The sequence below is a fragment of the Mustela erminea genome, chromosome 18 (assembly GCF_009829155.1).
Source record: "Mustela erminea isolate mMusErm1 chromosome 18, mMusErm1.Pri, whole genome shotgun sequence".
Classification (NCBI taxonomy): Eukaryota; Metazoa; Chordata; class Mammalia; order Carnivora; family Mustelidae; genus Mustela; species Mustela erminea.
In genome coordinates this window covers 48,724,210-48,744,326 of record NC_045631.1, presented here as the reverse complement: position 1 = coordinate 48,744,326, position 20,117 = coordinate 48,724,210, and the positions used below count along the sequence as shown (strand labels likewise).

Genomic DNA, 20,117 nt, shown 5'->3' with positions numbered 1-20,117 from the left:
ATTTTCTAAAAAGTTAAAAAAAAAAAAAAAAAAAAGGGCAATGGCTGCTTTGGCCTTTAATTACACAATCCTCTTATTAAAAGAGAAAAGCCACAAAGAAAGAGAAAGAGAGAAAGGCCACACTATACTTTCCTGGATGCACCGTAACCCTTACTCACTTATCAAATATTTACTGAGCAGCCACTACATACAAAGTGTGGGGCAAGGCATTAGGGGCCATAAAAAGTATACAGAACTGGATTTCTGCCTTCAAGGAGTTTATGGTTTTTAGAAAAGCAAGTGGATTGAACATATTCTATTTACTTCACTTTTACAAGGAAAATACAGAGCAAACTGCAGGATCTTGCTTGCGATCAGTCCACGTTTGGACTCTGGCTTGAATCTGGCTGACCTATTGTTCGTAAACTGATGTTTCCACTCCCAAGTCCGTAAGAAGATTTTACTCTATTGTAGTTAAGGATGTGCAAAGAATATAATGATTTTACAATATTTTAATTTTTTAAAAAACTGTAAAATATAAAAATTTCGACCTGGATTCCCCACTCCCCATACACCCTAAATTCCTCGCTGGTCCCTGCAGAGCCCGCTCTTTCATACCTCTGACCTTTTGTATAAGCTCTTTCTTAAGCTTTATTCATTCATCTCAAAAAATTCCCTGAAGCACCTGTGATGAGCCAGTGTTGTTCTAGGCACAGAGGCCAGTGCAGTAAGTAATACAGGCAAAAATCTCTGCCCTGACGGAGCTTTTATATCCTAGTTTCTGAAATGTCTGCTCAGTCTAGCACTATCCCCCTCTATTCAGTGGACTGCTAAACAAGAACTCTGTGGTGGAAACTGCCTTGAATCCACCTGCCTCCTCTGACCATCATCCTCCAACAGCTGCCGCAAAGGACTCAGGGGGCCTCATGTGCTCCCTTATGCTTCTCTAACAACTACCCCAGCAGCTGGCACAGAGAAGCAACTTAACTATCTGATAAATAAGTTGATTATTAATTAATATTTTAAAGGTTTAGAAATCTAGAAGACTTGTTTATGCAAGATGTTTAATCCCCTAGAAATCCCAAATCAGTAAAACATGACTGCACATTCGGACCATTTTTATTTAATAATATACAATGGTATATTAACACAGAAATTCTCTTCTCAGCTTAATACCTATTCAGCTCAAAGATTTTCAAGATATTAAACCATTAATTATTGTTCACATATCAGGTTTTACATTTTTAAAATGAAGCCCCAAACTGACATATTCTTTTACTTCATTCCTGTCAATAAATTTCATACCATACTGATGACTATAAACACACCAAAAAAACCAGAGCAGATACTAAACATGCTATTCTCCTAACTTTCTTTTCTAGATGGTAGGTGCAAGCCTATTTTTTTCAGGCACTGTAGCAAACACAGCAGCTGTCCCTGCCCAAAATAACTGATTCAAAAGCAGACATGGCCCTGACTGACTCACCTCCATTCCTGACTGGACTACTTCCTACACAACAAATATAGGTCAAGTCAATTAATCTTCAAGAAGTCAACCAAATTTTCTCACTGGGTCAAATATTACTTGAAATGAATTGATCAACACAGGTTAGAACTGTTTTCAACAAACACTATTATATAATATTATTTCTTGTAATAATACGCTCTGAGGGCTCTTTTTAATGAGTGTTAACAGTCTTTTAAACTGCTTTGTTGTATTCACATCATGCTAAATAAACGCCTATCAGCAGAGAGGACAGGAAAGTATCATACAAAGGACACAAAAGCAATCAGGTACTTGGAAACTTTTTTGAGGATGATTATGACCTTGAGCATGGCTACACACCACACTGTATTGTCACGTACATATCCGAACTAAACAAGCTCCTTGAAGAGACTGCTTGCCACCCAATGTAACCTTCATTTCCAATACTTGAAGAAACTTGCAGCCCAGTGAACCTTGGGCCATTCTGTGCTGTTCTCTCCCTCTACCCTCTTCGACTCCGAGAGCAGGCTTTACCTTGGGGGGTGACTGCTGCAGTTTGTTGGTATTTCCTGAATGCTGCAGTCGTAGAGCCCGGGGGATAAATTCAGGTGCCAGTGGATTCAACACATACGTCTTCTTGAGTTCTAAAGCCTCTAGCTGAGCTTTGATCTGTTCAAAAGTGATTCCGTGTAGGCTATTATTTTCATGACACAGGGCAATAAACCGTTCCCAAAATTTCCTACAGAAAAGATTTATTAGAAGATCAGTATACAATTTCAGTGGATAAAATCATAGAAACGAACATAAGCAACTAAAGATAGTTTCAAATTCCCTCTTCCCACCCCAAATCCTCAGATCAACATTCACCTGACGATGATTCAGGTATAATCTTTCTACCAGATTACAAGACTCCAGAAATTCGATTCTGAAACTACAGTCAAGTCAAATATTGTGGAAAATACAAATTATGCTCTCAATTAATTTTGCCTGACCAATGCAAGTAATGTGGTCAATGCTCAATTATCCACACTAATCTAAAAATGACAGTTTTGTTATCTACATAGGTAAGGATTTCAAAACTGATGCTACCTCATTTTACCCATGATTTGTACTTAATACATACTTACATATACGTTATAGACACACACAAATATAGACACATATATAAATCAGACTAATCTGAATTATGGGGCCAAAGGAACCTGGTGCTAGATGACTAAGAAAAGCCAACTCATGACATAAACCTGAACCACAAAGTAGATAATCCTCAAGGAAGATACTTAAGAAATAACTAGCTATTCCTGTATTTTCTCTTACTTAAACAGATGCCTTGTCACAAGCAGAACACAGAACATTAATTGACGAAGAGAGTTAAAGTGATTATGAAAAATGCAGGAAGTTAGATGTGTATTTTAATGTTGATTATTCATTTCCTAATCAGATTAATAAATAGTAAAGGGAAAAAAATTCAAAAACTTGTTACAGTTGGATAGCTGTTTTCCTACAGGTTTGGAAACTGTTCTTTAAATATCAAAAAAAATAAATACATATTACAAAAGACAACATAAATTTTTAAAAATTTTAAATGACTATTATAAATATGCATACCTATCTTTAACATGAGGTTCAAATAATGTTTTATTACACTATAAAAGATACATGAAATGGTTTCTTCCCAAGTTGGTATCCTTGTGTCCAGGTGGACAAGAAGTAATCAAGAGAGCTTCAAGAAGCATAAATGAAAAGGTTTGTATTATAAAAGTTAGTATATGAGTGGGAAATGGGTTATTCATACATTCATAAAACTTTGCAGGGTTTAATTTTGAACTATGTTTCTCTTACATATGTCTTTTATGTTTTTTTAAAGATGAGTTTAAGAAATGGATCCAAAAGAAATTTCAGGTCTATATGTCAACAACAAGTACTACAAAATGTTAAATAGGCATTTCTGACAATAAAATATAAAGGATAACAAAACAGTCATTCAGCTACAGGAAGTATGTGTTGCTAAGAAATGCACACTAGTAACCTTTATTTTTATTAAGAACCCTTCTGGGGGTGCCAGGGTGGCTGAGTCTTGGTTTCAGCTCAGGTCAAGATCTCCGGGTCATGATCTTGGGATCATGAGATGGAGCCCCACGACAAGCTCCAGGCTCACTGCAGAGACTGCTTGCCCCGCTCCCTCCCACTCTGCTCCTCCCTGCTCTCTCTCTCCCTCCCCAAAACATACATACATACATACATACATACATACATACATAAATGTATGTGACCTTAGGGGGAAAAAAGAACCCTTCTGAAGGAATCAAGGCTTTTTTCTCACAGTCTGATAAGCTAAGGAAGAACTATCTTTCTATTTTTTATCTATTTATTTGAAAGAGATAGAGTGTGTGAAAGAGCGCACAAGCAGGGGGAGCTGCAGAAGGAGAGGGAGAAGCAGGGCTCAATTCCAGGACCTTGAAATCAAGACCTAAGTCAAAGGCAGACACTTAACCAACTGAGCCACCTAGGTACCCTGGTTATCTTTAATATAGCACTAAGAAGCTAAAATCCATAAACTTTTCTGCCCTTTTGATTTAAATAAAGCCACAGTATTCAACTGTGGGAACATTTATCAACATGATTCTACATGCTACATTCAGACGTTTCTTTGGTCTAATTGATAAAGTATCAATTTCATAAAATGGCATTTCATATTTGGGTTGAAATTTAAGACACAGCAACTTTTACTCTAAGTTTTTAATACCAATTTTTTATAACGGATTTTCATTTCCAGCATAGAACTTGTTCTATGTTTAAGCTCCTTTTAAAATCCCATACCCTGCTCCTATACCGGCCTCACTGACCTCAGCTGCTCTTGAACAAGAGCTGAAGTTACACAGAGTTAATTAAGCAGAACCTTCCAACAACCCCACAGTTCAAGAGAAGCTAGTAGCTCAGTGACAGTCTTTGTCTACAAGATGTCAGGGATCTCGAAAACACAGGCTTAGAGCTAATGGACACCATTTCAGAACAATAAACACAGTAAGTTAATCAAGTTAAACAAGTTCCGAAAGTAACCTGAAATCTCTATTTTAAATCTCACTTATCCTTTGAATGACCCACTGGTATGGGGAAGTGGTCAAGAACATGGATTCCAGAACTCCGCTCTGGGGTTTTGGTCATGGCTCTGTCATTCAGCTGTGTAACTTCAGGCAATTCAATAACTTAATCTCTCTCTGTAGCTCAATTTCCACATGTGTAAAATAAGACACCAACAGTATTATTATTATACTTTCTCACTTATAAATTTTCAGAGAAATGCATTTTTTCCTTCAAAAAAATATATTTTTTAAAGATTTTATTTATCTATTTGACAGACAGAGATCACAAGTAGGCAGAGAGGCAGGCAGAGACAGAGAGTGAGGAAAGCAGGCTCCCCCCACCGCTGAGCAGAGAGCCCGATATGGGGCTCGATCCCAGGACCCTGGGATCATGACCTGAGCTAAAGGCAGAGGCTTTAACCCACTGAGCCACTCAGGTGCCCTTCCTTCAAAAATTCTTAAAGTTGAAAATTTTCCTTTTCTTAGGGCTCCTGGGTCATTGGGTGTCTGCCTTCGGCTCAGGTGGTGATCCCAGGGTTCTGGGATCCAGCAAGCCCCACACCGGGCTCCCTGCTTGCCCAGCAGGAAGACTCTTCCTCCCTCTCCCACTCCCCTTGCTTGTGTTCTCTCTCTCCCTCTCTTTCTCTGTCAGATAAATTTTAAAAATCTTTAAAAAAATAATTTTTTTCTTTTCTCTCTTCATGTAGGCTCACAGCCCTTGAACTCCACAATACTTTATTAAATACTATGTATGGCATTATGAGGCAATTCTGAACACACAGATCACTTGAGAACTTCAACTATATTCAGATTGAGAAGACTTCACCACTGTGGTTATTCATAGGGTGCACTAATTCTGAGGCCCATCCCTAAAATTTTCACATATTATTATGACAACAATTTGAACTAGAGAACCCAAGTATGTTTTTACATTGTAATATAATTACAAGTATTTCAAAGAAGATAACCTTAATTTTAGTTACCACATGAACAAAGTTTGGTTTTGTTTTTATGCTAACCTTGCTTCTAAGATCACCGACAAAACAGTGAAAAATCACTGAGCATCCTTAAGTTATAGAGAGTGCATATGTATACATACACATATACATACATCTGAAATACGATTTTATCTCACTCAGTAAATGGAATCTGCTAATGAAGAAATCCAGTTCACAGGAAAACCTCTTCCCAACACAGCGATTTGGAGAAATGTATGACTCCTCCCGGCCCTCCCCATACGCTGTAGATTTATACAAGCATTTTCTTCAGTTCCTGGGAAAGGCAGGGTAAGCCAGAGAGAAGAGTTTGGGTTTTGAAGTCGGTGTGACATCTGTTTGAGTGAACCACTTAATAGGTAAATGACCTTGGGTAGTAATTTAAACTCTTGAATCAGGCAGCCCATTTAAAATGCAAATAAAATTCACACATTGCAGGGTTGTTGGGATGACTGAATAAGGCTGAGTGTGCAGAGCACTTAACCAAGCACCTGGCAAGAGAAAGCTGTCAGTAAACAGCAGCTACTATTCGTTGACTTGGCGAGCTGGCGAGGAGGAAGGTCACTACATTCACTTTAAGTTAACAGATAAATTCTATTTAAAAATACAACAAAAAGGGGTGCCTGGGTGGCTCAGTCGGTTAAGCAACTGCCTTCAGCTCGGGTCATGATCCCAGGGTCCTGGGATCGAGTCCCACATCCAGCTCCCTGCTCAGCAGAGAGCCTGCTTCTCCCTCTCCCTCTGCCTGCCACTCTGCTTGCTTGTGCTATCTCTCTGTCAAATAAATAAATAAAATCCAAAAAAAAAAAAAAAAAAGAAAATACAACAAAAAGATTATGTAATGGTTGCCTTCTAAAGATTATTTATTTATTTATTTGACAGACAGAAATCACAAGTAGGCAGAGAGGCAGGCAGAGAGAGAAGGTGGGGCAGGGGCAGGGGGCAGGCTCCCCGCTGAGCAGAGCCCGAGGGGCTTGATCCCAGGACCCTAGGATCATGACCTGAGCCGAAGGCAGAGGCTTAACCCACTGAGCCACCCAGGTGCCCCTAACAGTTGCCATCTACACTGGTATACTATATACCATAATTATTCCTTGAAAATTTAATCAATATTTGGAAATATATTAGTTTTTCACAAATACTGAATGGGACACAGGGGGCGTGGCTGATTAACTCAAACTACAAAGAATTCATTCCTCTGTTACTATAGTGCCTAAGAATCATACATGTAGGGACACCTGGGCGGCTCAGTCAGTTTGGGCCTTCGGCACAAGTCATAACCCCAGAGTCCAAGGATCAAGCCCTGCAAATCTGCATTGGGCAACCTGCTCAGCGGGGGATCAGCTTCTCTCTCTGCCCCTCACCCCACTCTCGTGCTCTCCTTCACTCTTTCTCTCAAATAAATATAATCTTAAAAAAATAAATAGATAAAGGCCATATACAACAAGTCCACAGCTGACATCATACTTAATGAAAAGCTGAAATACTTAGTGAAAAGCTGAAAGCTTTGGGGAAAAAAAAAAAAAAAAAAAGGTATGTCCCCCAAGTTTACTTGTGAGTTAAATTAATTTCTAATGAAATTTAAAAGATTAAAGCACAAATACCCATACACTTCAACTATCAGCTCTTGGATTAAAGCCCTGATTAAACTGTCCAAATAACACAGATAACCAGCATTCTAAATTAGCTATACATCACGTGATTTTCTTCTCCCTACATAATACAGTTAACCTCTTACACTCCGCTGTATAGTAAGAAATAAGCAAACAATAGGCCTGGCTACAAGTTAAAAATTAGCCCTAGATAATCCTGACAACATGGCCTCAGAATTATTCACCTAACTGCTCTAAGAAAATAACAATTTATGTCACAGAAGGGGTGAAAAATGCTTATCTCATGGAATTCAGAGCATAATACAACTCTACAAAGGGGATAATCATTTTTGAAAAATAATATTCATATCGACAAATGTTTGACATTATTTATAAAGGGAGTCTAAAACAAATCTGGCTCAAGGCTATTGTTATATCTACTTACTCCCCCAGTAGTTTCTAATTTGCTTTTTTTCCCCTAGTTTTTTTTTTAATAAGTTGTCCTATTTTATATGTGCTTTCATCTATTAAATTCTAACCAAAGTGTATGTATTCTCACATTTTTCTAATGATAAATATAAAAAAAATGGTAAATATCACAGGAATATTCTAACCAAATATGCTTTCAATGTATTATAAAGTAATTAAAGTTACTCCTAAAATTCTTAGGAGAAAAGCTAAATTATTACACCTAGTTTTATTCATTTGTAACTTGGAATTAATACATTCCCTTCCCCAACTTTTCATCATTAGTGGCTAAAAATGAACAGAAATCCATCTTTTAAGTATGAAATTAAAGATATTATGGGGGTGCCTGGGTGGCTCAGTTGATTAAGCGTCTGATCACGATGTTGGTGTCCTGAAATCGAACCCTGCATCGGGCTCCCTGCTCAGTGGGGAGTCTGCTTTTCCCTCTCTTTCTCTCTTCCCTCTCTTTCTCTCGCTCTCAAATAAATGATAAAATCTTTAAAAAAAAAAAAAGAGAGAGAGATTTTACAACAGGACTGTTTAGCTATGCATAAATAAGCCATGGACCACTCAAGTTTTGTGGATTTTTTAAAATTTTTAATTATTTTTTTGAAGATTTTATTTATTTATTTGTCAGAGAGAGAGAGAGCATGAGTGGGAAGGAGGGGCAGAGACAGAGGGAGAAGCAGGCTCCCCACTGAGCAGGGAGCCCCATGTGGGACTTGATCCCAGTACCCTAGGACCATGACCATGAAGGCAGTCACTTAACCAACTGAGCCACCCAGGAGTCCCGTGGATTTTTTTAAAATAAAGGTTATTTTTTATAACCTAATCATAAATTAAAACTACTTGATTCCTTTGTTAATGGCTTTCCCCTATAAAGTATATTAACTTCTTCTGGAGTCTTAAACTCTAATACATGCAGATTATTATTAAAAGTCCCAGTTGTTTCCTTTCCCCATAGAATTTTTCTTCCTGCTGAAACAGGAAAACAGACAATAAAACGCTGCCATATCTATATTGCAATAGAAAAGGTGGTTTAGGCCACTTCTTAACAGCTCTGTCTACTTTAATTCTAACTATCAAAAAGAAATAATTACCCAAGGCATATTCAGAACTGTCTACATCGCTTTCTACTATCTGAATTCACTTTAACAGGTCCAGAATACTTCCACAACTTTAAGTAATCCCTACTGTATTTCTTTTCCATAAATAATATAGGCTATAAATTTCTGTTCAACTGTTTTTTGTTAATCGTAACATAAGTTTCAACACTATAAAGACCAAGCCTCATATTACTAGCCTCAAACAGTTAAAATTCCTATTACCTGGTGTACATAAATAAAATAAATAAGTGTATAAAGAGTAATTTTTTATTTTGATATTTTAACTACATTTTAGTAGAAAATATAGGAATACTAGCAACACTATTCAAACACAAGTAATAACCACTCCTAACCTCCTTAATTTTAAGACCCTTGGATTAACCAAACACCATGAATCATTTACACTGAGAAGCCCTGAGAGAAAGTAAGTAGAGAAGGAAATTCACCAAAAACAAGCTCACACAATAATGAAGGGGGAAAAAATGAAATAATATCAATAAAAAATTCAATCTCCATCAAAGATACACATATACACAAAACCACCTCAGGACCCTTGCACAAGCTGTTCCCTCTTCCTGGAACACTTTTACCCAGATATCAGCATAGCTCACTCCTTTACTTCAAAGTCAGCTTCTCAGTGAGGGAAGCTCTGACCACACTCCATAAATCACAAAGCAGCTTGCTGCACCCCCATCACTCCTAATTCTCCTTTATGTTCTATTTCTCTTTCACTGAACTTACCACATACAGTATTCTTATTCTGTTTAATCTCAGTCTTCCTCTCCTCCCCAATAAAACATAAAGCCCACAAAGGCAGAGATTTTTATTCATTTCTGTCACTGATACATTCTTAGTGGCTAGAAAGGCGCTTAGAACATAGCATGCACTCAGGAAATACCTGCTGCGTGATGACTGAATGAAAGAATACATAATTACGAACATAATGAAGAGACCCAAAGCAATATATTTTTGTGTTCCCACTGGTATCAGGTGACTGAACCTGATTTTAATTAGACAAGAGGTCATATAAATAAGTATATACATAGGGATGCGAATTACTGTACATTTTCCCCTTTAGTGTTTTAGGAACACAGAATTACCTGCATCTTCCAATAGAGCACAGAGCAATGGGATCGCCCACCACAGCAACCAGGGACTGTGCTCTTGTGATGGCAGTATTGAGAAGTTTGTAGTTAGAGAGAAAACCATAATCTAAATCCTCCGTGGAATCTTCCAGCAGCTGCTCTTTCTTCTTAATCGGTGTCTGTTTGTGTTTACAAGTATGCCTTGTACGCACTGTGCTAAGAAACAAAACTCTGAACTGTTTTCCTATAAAAAAATAAATGAATGAAAGACTTAAGATTACTTTGAACCACTGATACAATAAAAGCATTTCAGTTTTTAAATGTTATTGCTAAGTAACAAGTGTCGGTGAGGTTGTGGAGAAACTGAGACTCCTGTGTCCTGCAGGTGGGAATGGCAAATGGTATGCCAAAGACTCTGGAAAGTAGTGTGGCGGCTCCTAAAACAATTAACATAAAACTAAAACACAGAATTAAAATGAAGCATAGAATTAACACAGGATCCAGCAATTCCACTTCTGGGCATTTACCCAAAAGAACTGAAAGCAGGATCTCAAAAATATTTATATATCCATGTTCATAACAGCATTAGTCACGGGGGCAAAAGGCAGAAACAACCCAAGTGTCCATCGACAGATAAGTGGATAAACAAAACACGGTGTATACATACCAAGAAATATCATTCAGCCTTAAAAAGGAAGGAGATTCTGACACACGCTACAGCACGGATGAACCCTGAAGACATTACACTAAATAAAATAAGCCAGTCACAAAAGAACAAATACCACAGGACCACACTTCTATGAAGTACCTAGAGTAGTCAAATTCATAGAGAGAAAGCAGAATGGTGGTTCCAAGAGGCTAGGGGGTGGAGGGAAGTGGGACAGGGAGTTTTCATATAATGGGTACAGAGTATCAGTTTCACAAAATGAAAGGAGTTCTGGAGACAGATGGTGGTGATGGCTGCACAAGGAGGTTAATATCCTTAATGCCAATGAACAGCGGTATTTTATGTATTTCTGAACTGGAGAGCTACTTTCAGAATGAACATATAAAAATGATTAGAATGATAAATCTTATTAAACTTTTAAAAATATTATTTCTGGAACCAGACTTAATCTCATCTACAGTCCCACTCCATGCAAGGCCCATTCCCTGGACCAGCCTTCTTGCTAACCAAGGCAAACACAGCGGAGTCCGTAAGGAAGGCTTACTGAGAATCTAGTTTGCACAGCATTTTTTCTTATGGTCTTTCTTAGAGTAGCAAATCTATTCCCTCATTCTGTGGCAAATCTATAAATTTCTGAATACAGTTTTAATATCAATCTTCAGTCTTCTCTAGCCAAACAACCCAGGTTCTTTCAATCATTTCTGACTCGTCCCATGTGGCAGTTTTTAGATCGTGCATTACCTATCCCAGGTCTCCTCTGGGTGCCTCCTACCTTACTGGTAATACTCCTTCTAAATGCATGCCCAGGGGCGCCTGGGTGGCTCAGTGGGTTAAAGCCTCTGCCATCGGCTCAGGTCATGATCTCGGGGTCCTGGGATTGAGCCCCGCATCGGGCTCTCTGCTCAGCGGGGAACCTGCTTCCTCCTCTCTCTCTGCCTGCCTCTCTGCCTACTTGTGCTCTGTCAAATAAATAAATAAAATCTTTTAATAAATAAACAAATGCCCAAATGTCCACTATTACCATTACTATTTAACATAATATTGGAAGTCTTGGCCTTAATCAGACCAAAAAAAAAAAGAAAAAAGAAAAAAAGAAGGCATCCAAATTGGAGAGACAAAGTCAAACTTTCACTATTTGCAGACATGATGCTCAATGCAGAAAACCTGTCAGACATCACCAAAAAATTGCGAGAACTAATAAATGAATTCAGCAAACTCTCAGGATATAAAATCAAAGTGCAGAAATCTGTTGCATTTCTATATACCAAAAATGAAGCGGCAGAAAAAGAAATCAAAAATCGATCCCATTTGCAATTGCAGCAAAAACTAAGATATCTGGGAATAAACCTAACTAAAGAGGTAAAAGATCTGTACTCTAAAAACTACAGAATTCTTATGAAAGAAATTGAAGAAGCCACAAAGAAATGGAAAAGCATTCCGTGCTCATGGACTGGAAGAACAAACATTGTTAAAATGTCTATACTACCCCAAAATAATCTACATATTTAATACTCTCCCTACTAAAATGCTACCAGCATTTTTCACAGACCTAGAACAAATAATCCTAAAATTTGTATGGAACCACGAAAGACCCCAAATAGCCAAAGCAATTCTGAAAAAGAAAAACAAAACTGGAGGCATCACTATTCTGGATTTCAAGCTATATCACAAAGCTGTAGTCATTAAGACAGTATGGTCCTGGTACAAAACAGACGCACAGATCAATGGAACAGAACAGAAAACCCAGAAATGAGCCCAAAACTATATGGTCCACTAATCTTCGACAAAGCAGGACAGAATGTCCAATGGAAAAAATACAGTTTCTTCAACAAACAGACACATGAAAAGATGCTCAATATCACTCATCATCAGGGAAATACAAATCAAAACCGCAATGATGGGCAACCAGGGTGGCTCGGTCGTGAGAAACCAAACTCTTGGTTTCAGCACAGGTCATGGAACTGAGCCGCACACTGGGCCCCGCGCTCAGCACAGAGGCTGTTCGAGATTCTCTTCCTTTCCCTCTCCTTCCCGCTCCGTCCCTCTTCCCCACTCATGTGTGCACGGGCTCTCTCTAAAATAGATAAACAAAATCTTTAAAAAGAAAAAAATCAAAACCATGTACCTCACACCTGTCAGAATGACTAAAATTAACAACACAAGAAACAACAGGTATTCGTGAGAATGTGGAGAAAGGGGAACCCTCTTGAACACTGGTGGGAATGCAAACTGGTGCAGCCATGCTGGAGAGCAGTCAGCGGTTCCTCAAAAAAATAAAACTGAATTAACTTACAATCTGCAATTGCACTAGTAGGTATTTACCCAAAGGATATAAAAATACAGATTCCAAGGGGTATATGCACCCCAGTGTTTACTGTAGCATTATCAACAACAGCCAAACTAGAGAGAGCCCAAATGCCCATCAACTGATGAACGGATAAAGATGTGGTGTACGCACACAATGGACGTCCACGCACGCATGCACGCGTACACACACACACACACACACACACACCCCAGAACATTACTCAGCCATCCAAAAGAATGAAATCTTGCAATTTGCAATGACGGGGATGGAACCAGAATGTATCACACTAAGGGAAATAAGTCTATCACAGAAAGACAAATGCCATGTGGAATCTAAGAAACAAAACAGGTAAACATATGGGAAGGTGGAGGAAGGGGAAACAAACCATAAGAGACTCTTAATGACAGAGAACAAACTGAGGGCTGATGGAGGGAGATGTGTGGGGGATGGGCTAGACGGGTGATGGGTATTAACAGGTATTACCTGTTGTCAAAGGCAGTGGGCGTTGCATGTAAGTGATGAATCACTGAATTTGACTCATGAAACCAGTACTACATTATATGTTAACTAAAATGTAAATAAATAATGAAACAAATGCCCAGAATCTGAGGGATCTGAACAACACATGGTATAGTAGAACTATTTTGTCCCCATAATCTAAAACTGCATTGCTCTTACCATTGCACATTCCCGAGAAACCTAAAACTGTAATTGTACTGAACTTTTCCAGCACTCATGTGATAATGTTGCTTCATATATTTAAAAGCACAAACTCGGGATGCCTGCGTGACTCAGTCAATTAAGCGTCTGACCTCAGCTCAGGTCATGATCTCAGGTCCTGGAACTGAGACCCACGTGGGTCTCCACATTCATTAGGGAGTCTGCTTGTCCCTCTCCCTCTCCCTCCACCCCTGCCCGCCCCTGTTAATAAATAAAGTCTTTTTAAAAAAATTATAAAAAATAAAAGCACGAACTCTATAGCAACTAATTACATGAAGGCAATTTAAATGAGCTGCTGGTAACTATTCATTTAGGAACGTCTATAGGTTAAAAAACAAACTGTGTCTTTAAAAATGCATTTAAACAGAATATGCTTGATAGGTACAAGTTTTTAAAAACCTTTATGAACAAATTACTCTTCAGATAGAGTATGCTGACGTAGGTGTTATACAATACTATGATTACAACTACTGCACACAGATGTAGTGTGTAGCATTCACACCATTACGATCACTGAAAAAATCCATTTGTTCCAGGGCGCTGGGTGGCTCAATGGGTTAAGCTTCTGCCTTTGGCTCAGATCATAATCTCAGGGTCCTGGAATCGAGTCCAGCATCGGGCTCTCTGCTCAGCGGGGAGCCTGCTTACCTTCCTCTCTCTCTGCCTGCCTCTCTGCCTACTTGTGATCTCTGTCTGTCAAATAAATAAATAAAATCTTTTAAAAAAAAATCCATTTGTTCCCACTTCTTTCATCTGGATACAAAAACTTAATAAACATGTAAATGAGCTTGACCTTTAATTGCCAAATTTGGCATTAAAGAACTTGGTATGAAATGAATATACAACCGCTTGTCCAAAAAAAGACCTGGAGAATTAAAAATCAAACGTGTACACACTTTAAGATTTAAGCATCTGAATATGTTAATTCATTTCAATTAATACATACCTTGAACATTTAGCACCCTTTCTACATTAACATCGGATAATCTCTTTTTTCGAAGCTCAGCACGTATCCTGAACACTTGATCAGCATACGGAGTGACCACACCAATACTGCCGTCATCCAACTTCCCCCACGCTACTGGCCACTTCCTTCTCAACTCTTCCACACGTTCCACCACTTCGAATACCTTTAAACAAACACACATATGCATATTAAAGATACGGTAACTGAAACAGATGTAGGAAGGATGCCATTTTAGCAAATGTCATTCAAAAATGTCCTCTAAATAGAAGTAATGCTTTGCTGGAATGAACACAAGGAAAAAAATTTTATGTTCATTTCAAAGAGTAAAATTCTAGCCAAGTAAAATGCACCCAGTGAAAACATGAATGTCAGAAACAATGTAATGGGCTATTGGCCCTCACCCTTCAGTCAGCCTCCATTCTTAAATGGGGCCAGTTTCAATTTCCTAGGTAGAGAGGAGGACTGGGAAAGGGCCATGAAACTGGCAACCCCATCTAGGGAGTCAGGAAGCCATTCCCCACATTCCCAGGATTTCTCAGTCCATTCAGTCTGTATCAGGCCAGTGAAATGAACAGCCAGCTGAAAGATTCCAAGAGTCAGTGTCACCATAAAGTCTCAGCAGTACAAGATCTGGAACTGTCACCCTCCCCTGTTGTATACAACTAAGCAAAGCAGCCAAGAGCTAACACCAAACCACAGCTAGGACTGAGATAAATCTGGACTGGAGAGATACTTCCACAGTTCACTGCCTTCTAGTAGTACAAGTTTGCTCAAGCCATTTCATTAACCTTACAATAAAGTAACACCATATTTTACCTAACTGAATTTATTCGATCTATTTTAATACAATGAACTGATCAAAGTTTCAATGCTTGGCACAGTGGGGGACACAAAGATTAATAAAACATGTTCTTTGCCTGCTGAGTGATTGCTGTATATTTAGAAAACAGATTCTATATATATTCCGTGTGTGTGTGTGTGTGTGTGTGTGTGTGTGTGTGTTTGGAAACAGCAAGCTCAATAGAGGGTTAGGCAAGACTCTAGGGGCATAGAGAAGAAAGTTGTTTTGTTTCATTTTTAAGATTTTATTAATTTATTTGAGAGAGAGTGTGCACAGGCAAGCAGAGGGAGAAGCAGAGGGGAAGGGGAGAAGGGGGAAAGAATTTCATGTAGACTATGCTTAGGGCCCAATGTGGGGTTCAATCTCACAACCCTGAGATCAAGCCGTGAGTCGAAACCAAAAGTCAGACGCTCAACCGAATAAGCCACTGAGGTGCCCTGAGAATAAAGTCTCTTAAATTTGTTTTAAATAACATTATTTAATATTGGTTAAAAATACGTACTTATATTTACAGTGTTAAATATACTTAATAAAAATTTGACAGTATTTTTATTCCTTTTAAGAACCTGAGGATTATTAGCTGGGATTCAGTTCTCACTGCCCGATACAAACTCAATGAATGACAGTGGTAGAGACTAGGGTCTCCCCACTGTTATGATGATTTAACATGAAGTGCTTCAGACATACAGACTGTCCAAGGGTTCTGAAGAGTAAGCTAGACTGAAGGCATGGCGCTGTCAGGATAAAGAGTAAGAAAGGTGGGCCAGAGTCTACTGCAATAAAGAATAAGAAAAAACTATTTTCACCCACTTGGTTAAATATGGGGGTGGATGAAAGTTGGGGAGACACCTCTACTGCTCACCCCACCCAAACACACATACAGAGTTCCTACCACTAAGCAATATAGGATCACTTCTCTACCTCATCCCTCTGTGAAGGGATAAGCCTAAAACTGAAGTCAAAATACACAGAGTTGGAATGGTGACGTAGGAGCTTGGGGAAACTTCTCTCCCAGACAGACATCTATTAAGCTGGGCAAAATCAGCAATCAGTCTCTGGAGACTGATCAAAGACTTTACAAGAAATTGAGAAGCATTTATTCAACAAAGTGTACAGAAACTCAGTCAGAAGAGGGAGGCCAGGGCATTCAAACTCTGGATGCAGCCATCCCCACGCAGAGGCACTTCTGACCTCCCCTACCTCCCTGGGCTGAAAGAGTTACTCCAGGTGGTTTTGGCAGCTGGTGAGCATCACATCCCATTTTCCACAGCTCCAAGCCACAGAAGACCTATATTGAACAGTTAATAGCAGTTGATTTTCTTGTACTGCCTTCTAACTAGAGACCTCTGATCAATTTTTTAAAAAGAAAGATGAATTACGGTTACATAATAAGATGCATTTCTTTGTAAATAAAATGAGCAAAGCATGGGACTCAAGAGAAGAAAGGGAAATGGAGATCCAGATCAAGACCCCTTCCTCTAATGACCAACCAACCATACCCCCTCCTCTGGGTTTCCTGAAGTCCAGAATTCCACTCCCTGTGACAGCCAGTACCTAACCCCAGAGACTCTGGCCTGCTGACCCTTAAAGACTTCACAGGTTTTTTTCTGCTGCCTGATCTGACCGTATTACCCACATTCTCTCTAAACTTAAAAAGTCAGAAACTGTAAGAGAAACATACAAGTTACAGCACATAATGGCTTAGGAACACTGTCAACCGGGCCTGTATAATCTATCTGGAGCACAGGATTCTGCAATTCAAGTCTCATTTAAGATGGTAACTCATTTGAGTATGTACTATGAAATATAGTCTATTTTAGTTAGCTAACAATAATAATCTATGAAAATAATATTGGCTTTTCTTTTAAACGAAGTCATGTATTTTGTATTTTGTCATAAGAAATGTAAACCAAAAAAAAAAAAAATAATAAAGGAAGAAAGAAATGTAAACCAAGGGGTGCCTGGGTGGCTCAGTCAGTTAAGCATCTGCCTTCAGCTAAGGCCATGATCCCAGGGTCCTGGGATAGAGCCCCCCATCGAGCTCTCTGCTCGGTGGGGAGCCTGCTTCTCCCTCTGCCTGATGCTCTGCCTACTTGTGCACACGCTCGCACTCTCTCTTTCTCTTTCTGTCAAATAAATAAAATAAATAAATAAAATCTTTTAAAAAAAGATGTAAATCAAATGTAATCAAAATGTAAATCAGTTTTTGTTTCCACAGGAGATTCATTTTAACAAATAAATGTAATACAAAAAGAATAAACTTTACATACTATTTTCATGTAAATGACATACAACAGGATGACAACCCAAAATTATAAACACTCAAGAACAGACCATGTGAATGTGAAAATGTCAACAATCTGCAAAAAACTAAAGTACCTCTGCATTATTATAAAAAGCTGTGCTATTTTTTTCTTGTACATCTTCCCCTCGTGCTGTAAAGAAAGTTAGTGGGTAGAAATCCTTGTGTGCTGGTTGCTTTCCACTGGCCATCAATTTGCCCTCATAGAAGAGCTCAGAGGTGTAACTGCCAAAAAAGACCAAAATAAATAAGTAAATAGACAGTGATTTATCATCAAAATTAACTCCACCCATAAGAAAAAAAAATTATCAGTCAACTCTAATAATGCTGCTGTATGTCCTTGATGGATTTTAATTCAAACATCTAACACCTTTGAGGGCAAGACTGTCCCAAAAATTAACCACAGCAATAACAACAGGGTAGGCTCCTGGTATACCATTGCTAAATGAATCTGGTCAGGTATGAAGCCAGAATATAGAAAGGAAAGGAAGAAATGACAATAGTTCAATACGAGATGGGATCTTGCTCTCTGTGGAAATTACTAGCTATTTTCTTGGTTAACACACATTTTTATTTATATGGATCATTTACTTATACATGCAAACACAAAGATATATAGACACTGAAACACACACATCCAAAGGATAATTGAAGTCTTCAGGTGCAAAAAGAATACTTTCTACAGATGAAAATACTAAGTACTTGATTCATTACTGACTACAGCAAATGACTGGCAACAACAGACTCACATTTTGAGAGACTGATAAAGGTCATAGTTAAATCTAAATTTATTTTTATACCTACCCTATTGTTTCCAGAGAAACCCAAAAACGATTTTCACTAACATCATCAATATTATTAAATTATATTAAACTTTAAAAAACTCGGGTGCCTGGGTGGCTCAGTTGGGTTAGAGCCTCTGCCTTCGGCTCAGGTCATGATCCCAGGGTCCTGGGATCGAGCCCCACGTCGGGCTCTCTGCTTCCTCCTCTCTCTCTGCCTGCCCCTCTGCCTACTTGTGATCTCTCTCTGTCAAATAAATAAATAAAATCTTTAAAAAAAAAAAAAAACCTTTAAAACACTCTTAAGTTTTTGGTGAGGCAGTGACCGGAAAGGAGCAAAAGGGGCTTTCCAGAGTGCTGCTAATGTTCTGTTTCTTAATCTGGAGGTCGGGTTACAAAGGTATGTTCAATTCGTGACTGCTCACTGAACTATCACTTATGATATTTTTATTTTTATAGATGCATACTGTATTTAATAGAAACCTTTAAAAACTTCATGACTAAGTTTCACAGGTTTTCCTTCCTTGCTTGCTTCCTCCCTTCTTACTTTTAAAACAAAGGCTCTGAATAACACGGCCAGACATAAAAGAAACTACTACATGTTCTGTCAATATATTTGACATATAGTTTTACATACATCTTACATATTTAGTCACAGAAAAACATCCTGACTGGTAGAACCTAAAATTTTCGTTTCCAGGATTGCCCTACTTTGTGGAACATGACAGCTGACCTCTGAGGCACTCTTTTTCAGAAGTAATATTTCATGGAACTAGCAATGTCAGGGACACCATGTAACTGTGCTGGGAATAGCCTGTCCCTCGTTTCCAGAGCCACAGTGAGCTCCCTCCCCTGAGACTGCAGGAAGTGTGATACACGAGGGGCACACCTACTTGATGATAGCTTCATGGGAGCGGTAGTTCTCACAGAGGAGGATCCTACATGGAAACTCAGCAGGGTAATGCTCATAGAGTCGATCAAGTAATGAAACATGAAGGTTTCTCTCCCTGGCAAACTCGCTGTAAACAAAAGGACTGAGCTGTAACAGACAAACATACAGAGAAAATTTAACTAAATATGCAAGTAGCACTTTTTTAACCTACTTATAAAAAAAAAATCCACTATGCTGAAACCTCTGATGTGCTAAATCTCAACATGCTAAATGCTGGAATGAGCAGAATCGAAAATACTTTCTCTGAACAATTTTACTACCATAAAGAACTGGCCTAAAATTTCTAACTCTTCATTTCAGTATATCGACACAGCACAGGGTTTCCACACATAGGTTCATGAAGGGCTCCCCCAACATAATAAATAGCTATTACTTCAGTGACTTTCAGAGATGCAACCCTACTGCACCACTGAGGGAGTGAGGCACTTATCTCACTAAAACTGATCAACTATTTAAAAGGGTGAGCTGGAAGGATAGACAGCCTATGGTTCAAAAATTTAATGGAATAATCAGTAAAATAATGCTTTTTATCTCATAAAGTATAAGGAGCCATTCTTGATCATACTTTTGATGACTAGAGAACAAAATTAAACTGCTCTTGGCTGGGGCGCCTGGGTGGCTCAGTGGGTTAAGCCGCTGCCTTCGGCTCAGGTCATGATCTCAGAGTCCTGGGATCGAGTCCCGCATCGGGCTCTCTGCTCAGCGGAGAGCCTGCTTCCCTCTCTCTCTCTCTGCCTACCTCTCCATCTACTTGTGATTTCTCTCTGTCAAATAAATAAATAAA

General features: G+C 38.7%; 1 protein-coding gene across 6 annotated transcripts in view; it reads right to left on the bottom strand.

Moving 5' to 3' along the window:
- The window catches only part of HELZ (helicase with zinc finger), a 162,614-nt gene that overhangs the window by 48,037 nt on the left and 94,460 nt on the right, over positions 1 to 20,117 (bottom strand). For all 6 annotated transcript variants that reach the window (XM_032322670.1, XM_032322674.1, XM_032322671.1 and 3 more), the window contains 5 exons: positions 19,275 to 19,420; positions 17,677 to 17,824; positions 14,436 to 14,619; positions 9,810 to 10,038; positions 2,000 to 2,204 (listed from right to left, as the gene is read on the bottom strand). In XM_032322670.1, coding sequence (XP_032178561.1) covers positions 2,000 to 2,204; positions 9,810 to 10,038; positions 14,436 to 14,619; positions 17,677 to 17,824; positions 19,275 to 19,420 — 912 coding nt within the window. The remainder of the gene's footprint in view (positions 1 to 1,999; positions 2,205 to 9,809; positions 10,039 to 14,435; positions 14,620 to 17,676; positions 17,825 to 19,274; positions 19,421 to 20,117) is intronic.